Below are 10,383 nucleotides of genomic sequence, written 5' to 3'. Positions count from 1 at the left end.
CTGGGTGATAGACACTGGGGAGGGTATGTGCTCTGGTAAGCGCTGTGAATTGTGCAAGACTGTTGAATCTCAGATCTGTACCTCTGAAACAAATAATGCAATATATGTTAAGAGAAAAAAAAAAAGAAGAAGGTAGCAGGAGGGGAAGAATGAAGGGGGGGAATCAGAGGGGTAGACGAACCATGAGGGACGATGGGCTCTGAAAAACAAACTGAGGGTTCTAGAGGGGAGGGGGGTGGGAGGATGGGTTAGCCTGGTGGTGGGTATTGAGGAGGGCACATTCTGCATGGAGCATGGGTGTTATGCACAAACAATGAATCATGGGACACTACATCTAAATCTAATGATGTAATGTATGGGGATTAACATAACAATAAAAAAATTTAAAAAAAAATATTTTGGCACTAAAAAATTTTACATAAATAAATAGGTGCCTCTTGATGTTTGAATGAGTTAGATAATATTACTACATCTCATCTAGAGATAGATTTCAAAATGAGGATATGAAACCCATATTGGTCACTTAAAAAATCTGAGAGATGCTGATACCAACTACCAACTCCATATAATTTTCATTGTATCAATGCTGTGATGTTTTGCCATAATAAAATAGACAAGAGATCATTTCAGAGGCAACTATAGTGAAGAGCAAAAACCACATGCTTGAAACTGGACTGCCTTCTGAATCCAGGCTGTGTTGACCATTAGGTGAGTGATATGAGGCAAATTATTTAACATTTCTGTACTTCAGTTTCCTCATCTGCAAAGTGAGGTAAGAACAGCACCTACTTGGGTGCCTGGGTGGCTCAGTCTGTTAAGCGTCTGCCTTCGGCTCAGGTCATGATCTCAGGGTCCTGGATCAAGTCCCGCATTGGGCTCCTTGCTCGGCGGGGAGCCTGCTTCTTCCTCTGCCTGCCACTCCCCCTGCTTGTTCTCTCTCTCCCTCTCTCTCTGACAAATAAATAAATAAAATCTTAAAAATATATATATTTTAAAAATAATAATAAAAAAATAAACTTGAGGCTTGCTAGTCACTTAAGACTAATCAAATATAAAAGTAAAGACAAACCATACTGATGTCAGATCTGAATATTTAGCAGTTCTCTGAGTGAAATTATCACTTAAAATGTAAATGATATCTGGGTCGCCTGAATGGTTCAGTCGGTTAAGTATCTGACGCTCGATTTCGGCTCAGGTCATGATCTCAGGGGTGTGGGACTGAACCCAAGTCGGGCTCCACACTGAGTGTGGAGTCTGCTTGTCTCCCTCTCCCTCTGCTCGCTCTCCCTGTCTCTCAAATAAATAAATAAATCTTTTTAAAAAATGTCAATGATAGCAACAGGTGTCATGAAGTATTGATAAAATAATTTTAGTTACTGATCCATTGAATACATCTGTACCAGAGCAGCCAATAAGTTTATCCTCAGGACATCCTCTCTTCCGTGTCTCTTACTCCATTATTTTTAACAAGAAAGGCTGTAAACCGTTGGCCCAAATGACTATGTGGCTAAGTGGTTTATCAATAAAACCTGGTTTAGTCAGATAGTGTGCCACTTACTTTTCTCTAGGAAAAACATGCACAGTGCATTATACAATTGTCTTGGATTTTAGTTCAAATGTTCCATAATTCTTACTATGCGTTGTTTTTTTTAAAGAATTTTAAATAGAAAACTGGGTTTTAAAATCGCAGAGTGTGCATCATACATTTGCTGTATTAATACCAGATTATAAAAATTGGGTGGAGTGTCAGTTTAAGTGCCAGCTTCATAGAGACCAGGTACATGGTAAATGATAAATATTAGTTGCTTGGTTTTCTTCAAATCCAAGATGCCATCAGTTGTAAGACATTAAAAAATAAAATCAGGACTGGCAATTATAATTGTAAGATGCCATCAAAGGTAAGATGAACTCTACTTCAGAGTTTCCAAAATGTAAAATATCTGTATCTTGAGGTCAATGAAAGATGATATCATTATTAGTTATTAAGAAATATTTATTGAGGGCCTTCTATTGTCTGTAGTTTGAGCATTGGGATTTCTTAGGTATATAATGGGACTATACATAGTCCCTGACCTTGGGGGATTTAAAGACCAGGTAAGGGGCACCTGGATGGCTCAGTCGGTTAAGTATCTGACTCTTGATTTTGGTGCAAGTCATGATCTCAGGGTCATGAGATGGAGCCCAATGTTGGGCTCCACACTGGAGCCTGCTTAAGATTCTCTCTCTCTCCCTCTCCCTCTGCCCTTCTCCTGCCGCTCTCTCTCAATAAATAAATTAAATTAAAAAATAAAAAAATAAAGTCCAGTTAAAAAAAGAAAACACATGTGAAAAATTAACTTGAATAAGTATACAGCAAGTCACAGCCTTTGAACCGTACGTAGCACATGTTCACTCACAACATGAAAAAGTTACATAAAATATATTACAAAAGCATATAAGCATGGCTAAAGTTTAATTTCTAAAAAGTAATTCTTCCTCCCCTAAAAAATGATAGTTTTGGGGCACGTGGGTGGCTCAGTTGGTTGGGTAACCGACTCTTGATTTCAGTTCAGGTCATGATGTCTCAGTGTTATGAGATCGGGCCCCACACTGGGCTCTGTGCTGGGCATGGAGCCTGCTTGGGATTCTCTCTCTCTCTCTATCCCTCCCCATCTCCCTCTCTAAAAAAAAAGAAAAAGAAAAAAAAGTAACAGCTTTAATTTGGGGGATTAGTCAGAAAAGAGAGAATCATGGTATATTTACATTCAAATGCCATAGGCTTTGTGTTATTTTATTTTTGTTTAATATTCAAAGTTAATGTTGAACATTAACCATCTCCTTCAAGTATTGCTGGGCACATACTAATTACAAATACTAACTCTTATATAGGGCTCTACTGAACACATCATAAATACTGGAGAAAGAAACAAAGGCAAGGAATTGCAAGACTTGGTTCAAAAATTTCAAATAAATTGCTTCTGTGGCCCATGTTCAATCTTCAGTCTTCCTGGACTCTCTCACAAACTAATTAGGAAAAGAGATCAACAAAAGCATCCTGCCCAAAAGTAACATTCAATACAGTCATGGCTTACAATAAGCGAAGAATTAACTGCTTATTAAGAATGCTAAGGGGCGCCTGGGTGGCTCAGTGAGTTAAGCATCTGCCTTCTGCTCAGGTCATTATCTTAGGGTCCTGGGATTGAGCCTGCTTAGGGCTCCCTGCTCAGCAGGGAGTCTGCTTCTCCCTCCCCCCACTTCTCGTGCTCTCTCTCAAAACAGATAAATTAAATCTTAAAAAAAGAAAAAAGAATGTTAAAAAGTACAAACTGCATCATCAAAATTTTATTGGGAAATATGGGTGAGGGCATATGAATTTCTTTGCAGTCGGTAACTATTACTTCTGACCAAACAGTATTTTTCTAAGAAAACATTGTTTGGGTTAAGACTTAAAATACCTAAGTTATGGGGTGCCTGGATGGATCAGTGGGTTAAGTGTTTGACTCAGGTCATGATCTCAGGGTCCTGAGATTGAGAATCACGTTATTGGGCTTTGTGCTCAGCAGGGAATCTGCTTCTCTCCCTCTCCCTCTGCCTCTGCCTCTGCCCCTCGCCCTGCTCAGGAGCACATGCACTCTCTCTAAAATAAATAAATAAATCTTTAAAAAAAATACCTAAGTTATTTCTCAGAAGAAAACAGAGTTTGGGACCCTGGGAACAATGAGGCCAGAAGCTACCAAATATCACTTTTACACAGATTCAATTCAAAACTATATCTACTTGGAAATAGGCAGTTGTATGCTGCTAATATAGATTTCCTTTGTGTTCTAGCTTTCAAAAAAGTAATTCTTGTCTTAAATGAAGAAGTTATGCAGGGCAAGAATTTAAATTACCTTTTCCAGTGCCAACATGAATAAGATAGAGCATTCCAAAAGAGAGAGTCAGAGATCACTATTAAACTAAAGGAAAAGACAACACTGAACATCATTTAATTCAAGGGTCATCTTCTGTGATATCTTTATATGAGGTGTTGTACCAACTATGGGGAGAATCACAAAGAAATAAAAATGTATCCCTGTCCAATCTAATCTAATAGCAAAGGCAAGAAATTAACTTGAATTCAAGTATACAGTAAAATATAATCAGCATTACAGTAGAGTTACAAGCAAAATGCGATCCTACACGTCACTTCTATTGTTGATATCTTGGAGCTTTATAGAAGAGTTGTCATTTTAAACAGGCCTTAAAGAATTAGTAGGACTTTAATAACTGGAGTTGAGGAGAAAAAAGCATTCTGGGCTAAGGGAAAAGCATGGAGAAAGAGAAAGACATGGAATGTTTACGGGGTTGTGGGAAGTCCTGCAATTTGTGCCCCATCAGGACATGCACATGGGAGATAAAACAGAAGATGATACACAGCAAGACTGGGAAGACTCTTCAAACCCAAGCCAAAGGGCTGGTCCTCAGAAAGGAGGTTTAAAGTATCTGGTTTCCTGTGATCAAGACTGTGCCTTAGGAAGACTAACTAGACGACAATGTCCAGGATAGACTGGAGGAGAAGAGATCACTTAGGAAGCTACTGTAATCACCTTAGCAAAAGGTTCTGGAAGAAAAAGGTTCAAGTATGAAAAACTTTCTGAAGGAGAAATGATAGGATTGAATGTTAATCAGCTGGATAGGATTAATCTGATGTTTGCAGCTTGCGTAACCCAAAGGATAGGCAGAAAATATATAATCAGTGTTGTAGGAGCCATAGGAATCCTTGACCCTGAACTGTATATTATTAAAGGGGAAGGAAAAGTAGTGGTAAATTTTAGAGTATGCAGGTTTTATGGGATGTTGTTGTCTGAGCAGAAGGTTCAGAATAGAAAACCATTCAAGATGCCTTCCAGCTCTCTTTTGCCTGACTGCCCATAGAATAGCTGTTTCTGAACTGCCCTTGGCCTTATTCCATCGGCTTACCTCCATTAAATAAATATTGAGTGAGTGTGTACTGAGTGCCAGGGACTGTTCTAGACATTTGGGGCAAATCAGTTAACAAAACAGAAAAAAATTTTTGCCTTCAAGGAACTTGCATTTCAGTTAGAAGAGACAGACAATAAATAATACACATAATCAAATAAATGAAGTATATTATGTGTTAAAAGTAAAAAATGGTATAAAAAAAAGAGAGAAGACTAAGAAGTGTGAGGAGTGGAGATCCTGGGGCAGGGGTAGGGGTAGAGTTTACACTGAGAGATAGAGCAAGTCACAGCCTTTGAATCGTAGCACGATGTTAATATCTAAGGACACTGTTGGAACATTGTTCACCACATTTCCCAGCTTCCTCTTAATGAAAGCATAGGAGAGGGTCATTAAGTTTCTATGGACTCCCTGACTTCCCACCACCATCACTCACCTAACTGATCACATTTCTCTCTTGGCACTAATGGCCAGAAAGCTGAAAGCTAAATTTGTGATCTTCTTCTAAAACATGGATGGAGCCTCATGGCATTTTTTTATATTTGTTTTCATCTTACTTTCCAAACTTCTGTTTTCCTACTGCCTTGATTTCTTCACATACTTTTATCCGATTGTGTATTTTTGTCAGCTAAAATCCAACTCAGATCTCTTGAAGTATAAAGAAATATGCAAAAATATACTGCTCAAGTTATCTTTTTTTATGATCTTGACCTCTTTTTGACACCAAAATTAGTGGCTTTAATTAAGGTCAAACCTGTTAAAATAATATATTTAAATACTTAGCCTACATCTCATCCCATGAGAGGTATATTTGCCTTCCCTACTGGTCATAGACACTTTGGGTACTTACATGAAATTCACGCAGCCGGTGCCAGCAGGTGGAGCGATCCAGACGAAGCTGAGGTTGGTTGTGGGCAGATGACTCACATGAGAGGCCACCACACTGCACATAAACTGGTTACCAAACTGGTGGTCAGACATGATCCCTGAGAGACAGAAAAAAAGAGAAGTTGTCATAAAAACAACAAAACACGGTCTTTCTTATTGTGGCATTAACAATATTTTCTGGACATTTTTCTTGTATGTTAAGATTCATCATGCTGTTTGGCCACCCTGTAAGTTATGCAATTTTCCGTGTCCTGTTGTTAGAAGGGTATTAATAATTTAAAACATTTTTGTTAAGGGCTAATCTATTAATTTCATTGCTATAGTAGTTGCTTTCCTTTGATTTTGTTGATTGGTCTTTGTCCATCACCAAAGACCACCAGGACCATACCTATAGATAGTATAACGAGGTTGGATTTACTGGAAGTCTTTACAGCAAACGAGACCAAATATTTTTGGGAACTGGGAAGTATCTCAGTAAGAGGACGTTAGCAAAGGTTTGTTAAACTATTTGGGCTTGTGTTAGGTTATTTTAGAGAACAGGATGATCAAGCTGTCCTGAGAGTTTCCTGATTTTAGTACTACAAGTCCTGCATCCTGGGACCCCCCAATCCTGCTGGGGAGGTTACAGGGGTAGGTGGTTTTGTTTCTGGATTTGGTGCTATCAGAAAGTGGGGGCAATTTTATCAGAGAGTACCTTACTAAATTGTATATGGGAGACATGAGGAATGACATAAGCTAAAGTTGTGATCGATAAAAGTCATGTTAGCATGGAGAGGGGGATCGTCATTTTTGTGATTTGCACCATGTTCTTGCTTTTGTCTGTGTTCAGGTATGATTACAAAGTGGCCTTGGTTTTGGCTCAAGCCATCAGTTTCAAGGTGGCCTTGTCTGATGTTGATGTTCTGTAAAACTGTTTATATTCCACATGAGAATACCATAGCCTAGCTGTAAGTGCCAGGTCAGCTCCCAGCTGAGCTACCCGGAGATGCTTTTTTTCTTTTTTAAGAAGATGATTCTCTTAGGTTGACCTCCAATATAAAATATTAATAAATAACTCAACAATAAGAAAATAACTCCATTTTTTAAAATAATAGGCAAAAGACCTGAAAAGACACCTCACCAAAAAATATACAGATGGCAAGTAAGTATATGAAAAAGATGTTCAACCTCATAGACCATTAGAATATTGCAAATTAAAACAACAATGAAATGCCACTTTGCAACTATTATAGCCACAGTGCAAAACACTGACACACCAAATGCTGGTGAGGATGTGGAACAATAAGCACTCTTATTCATTGCTGATGAGAATACAAAATGGTACAGCCACTCTGAAAGACAGTTTGGCATTTTCTTACAGAAATAAACATACTCTTACTGTATGATCCAGCAATCATGCTCCATAGTATTTACCCAAATAAATTAAAGATTTCTGTCCACACAAAACCCTGCACATGGATGTATATAGCAGTCTTATTCATAATTGTCAAAGCTTGGAAGCAACCAAGATATCCTTCACTAAGTGAACGGAATGGAACTGTGGTCCATCCAAACAATGGAGAATCTATTCAGGACCAAAAGGCCATGAGCTACCAAATTATGACAAGACATGGATAAATAAATGCATTTGACTAAATGAAAGAAGCCAATCTGAAAAGGCTACATACTGCATGATTCCAACCATAGGACATTCTGGAAAAGGCAAAACTATGGAGACAGTAAAAACATCCCCAGTTGCCAGGGGTTAGGAGGGAGGCAAGGATGAATAGGCAGGACATAAAGGATTTTTTAGGGCAGTGAAATGATTCTGTTTAATACTACGATAGTGGACACATGTCATTATATATTTGTTAAAACACACAGAATGTACAACATTAAGAGTGAATCCTAATGTAAACTAGGGACTTTGAGTGATAATGATGTGTCAGGATAGGTTAATCTGTTGTAAAAAATGTATCACTGTATCACTGTAATGCAGGAGGCAGATAATAGTGGGGAGTCGTGGGGGGAGGTGGGGGCATACGGGAAATGTCTATACTTTCCATTCAGTTTTGCTGTGACCTAAAAGTGCTCTAAAAACAGTTTATTAATAACAATATTAATAAAAACACTGCCAGGAATGAGCAATTAAATAAAAAATTCACTTCCTGGCTTTGTGAACTTAGGTAAATGACTTACTCTGAGACCCAGTCTTCTTGTCTATAAAATGGAAATACCATGTCCCCTCCATCCCAAAGTTATTGTGAGAATTAAATGATCCAATACATAGGAGTACAGTTCCCCCCATGTTTGGATAGGTGCCCTTTCTACATGTCATCATAACAGTTCATACATGCTTCATCATAGCACTTGACCTGTGAGGGACTAGGTCTTTAATTTTTATATTCTAAGCAACTATCACAATGCCTGACACATCACAGATACTCAAGAAATGTTTTTTCTGAATCAATACAAGAATGATTTAACTAAAAAAATTAAAAGCAATAGAAAAGGTATCACATATGTTACATTACCTAGTGAAACAGAATCTTCTAGAATAAAAGAATAGGTCATACTGGACAAAGAAACAGAAAAACAGGTCTGTATTTTGACATAGCCTAACGATGTCCTTTTTCTCATCCAAGTTTTTATTTTTTTAAGCTACGTCTTCAGACAAAATTCATCAAGCCAGAGAAACCACAAGGTTAGGGAGGAGAAGAGACTACCCAGGAAATCACAGAGTGCCACAGGAGACTCACAAGCCATGACTCAGGAATTGCCACTCTGCTCTGGTTGGGCATAAAGCAGAAATCCTGTGTGTGTATGTGGAAAATGACACATCTGCAGGAGTCAGCCTGACCAAAAAGGAAAACAAAAGTTCCAGCTACTATCATGTGGGAAGGGAAATGAATCAAACAAAATAAGGCTTCAGGGTTTCACAGCCTTGGTGACAGGATTCACATTCAAATATCTCCCGATCCTAGAAAGTGAGTCAATGTCTGGGCTGCATATTACTTCACAATATTTTATTAAAAAAAAAAAAAAAGCTATATTGTTGTAATTAGGACATGCCCCACTCTAGGTAAATTTGCCACATAACAACATTCTTGCAATCCAACCGTCCGGCACGGTAGTTGCCAACAAGCCTGCACAGTGGCATCATCTCAAGAGACGGGATAAATATTGGTTCCTAGGGCGCCTGGGTGGCTCAGTTGGTTAAGCGACTGCCTTCGGCTCAGGTCATGATCCTGGAGTCCCGGGATCGAGTCCTGCATCGGGCTCCCTGCTCGGCAGGGAGCCTGCTTCTCCCTCTGACCCTCCTCCCTCTCATGCTCTCTGTCTCTCATTCTCTCTGTCTCAAATAAATAAATAAAATCTTTAAAAAAAAAAAATATTGGTTCCTAGAGATTCTGAGTTAACTGGTTTGGGATAAAGCCTGGGTACTGGGAGTTTCAGAAGCTCACCAAGCAATGCTAATATGTAGCCAAGAACATGCATTAAAAATTTGTCTTAGTAAGATGTTGTCCAGGCTTCAGGGCATAGAATAATACCCATATGGTACCAATAGAACAGTTTGAAAGTATCCAGAAGTGTCTTACACAAGGGCCCTGACAGTAATGCAAAATATTCAATCTTTTACCCACTACTCCTAGAACCATGTATTCTGAGGGCCTTATTATGTACCTTCAAATACTAGGAGTGCACAGTGGTCTTTGCTTTTTTAACAAAGAGCCCTGGCATATTATACTGCCATCACAGTTTCTTTTTTGTTTTTAACTGAAGTACAATTAACACACAGTGTTATATTAGTTTCAGGTGTACAGTATAATGATTCGATAATTCTATACATTACTCCATGCTCATCACAAGTATACTTTCAATCCCCTTTATCTATTTCACTCATCCTCCCAACCACCTGCCCTCTGGCAACCACCAATTTGTCCTCTGTATTTAAGAATCTGGTTTTTCCCTCTCTTTTTTTGTTTGTTCACCTGTTTTCTTTCTTAAATTCCATATTTGAGAGGAATCGTATGATAATTGTCTTTGTCTGACTTATTTCACTTAACATTATAACCTCTAAGTCCATCCATATTGTTGCAAGCTGCAAGATCTCATTCTTTTTTTGCCGCTAACATTCTATCACATACATACAATATACAATATACAGCTTCTTTACCCATTCATCTATGGATGGACACTTGAGTTGCTTCCATATCTTGGTTACCACATTTTAATTGGCATTTTCTTTGAAAATATCTAAAAGTTGGCCAGAGTTGCAGCTATTAGTCATCTATTCATCTTAGTATCAACCAGCAGAAAACAACAGTATTTACAGAATACCTAGTTTGGCTCAAACATTGTTAGGCCCTGTGGAGGTGCACAGAAGAAACGTAGGACATGGTCCCTACCTGAAATAACTTGAGCTGGAAAGAGAAAACTGGAGCAAACTGACATTCTAAATAAAACACCTAGAAAATAAGTAAGTGCTAAATGAAGTTGTATTTGTGAAAAATTATGAAATAGGAGGGCACCTGGGTGGCTCAGTTGGTTAAGCGACTGCCTTCGGCTCAGGTCATG

General features: G+C 38.5%; 1 protein-coding gene across 2 annotated transcripts in view; it reads right to left on the bottom strand.

Moving 5' to 3' along the window:
* The window catches only part of RELN (reelin), a 516,612-nt gene that overhangs the window by 364,199 nt on the left and 142,030 nt on the right, over positions 1 to 10,383 (bottom strand). For both annotated transcript variants that reach the window (XM_021682887.1, XM_021682888.1), the window contains exon 3: positions 5,789 to 5,924. In XM_021682887.1, coding sequence (XP_021538562.1) covers positions 5,789 to 5,924 — 136 coding nt within the window. The remainder of the gene's footprint in view (positions 1 to 5,788; positions 5,925 to 10,383) is intronic.

The sequence above is a fragment of the Neomonachus schauinslandi genome, chromosome 12 (genome assembly GCF_002201575.2).
Source record: "Neomonachus schauinslandi chromosome 12, ASM220157v2, whole genome shotgun sequence".
Classification (NCBI taxonomy): Eukaryota; Metazoa; Chordata; class Mammalia; order Carnivora; family Phocidae; genus Neomonachus; species Neomonachus schauinslandi.
This window is presented reverse-complemented; position numbering and strand designations above follow the sequence as displayed.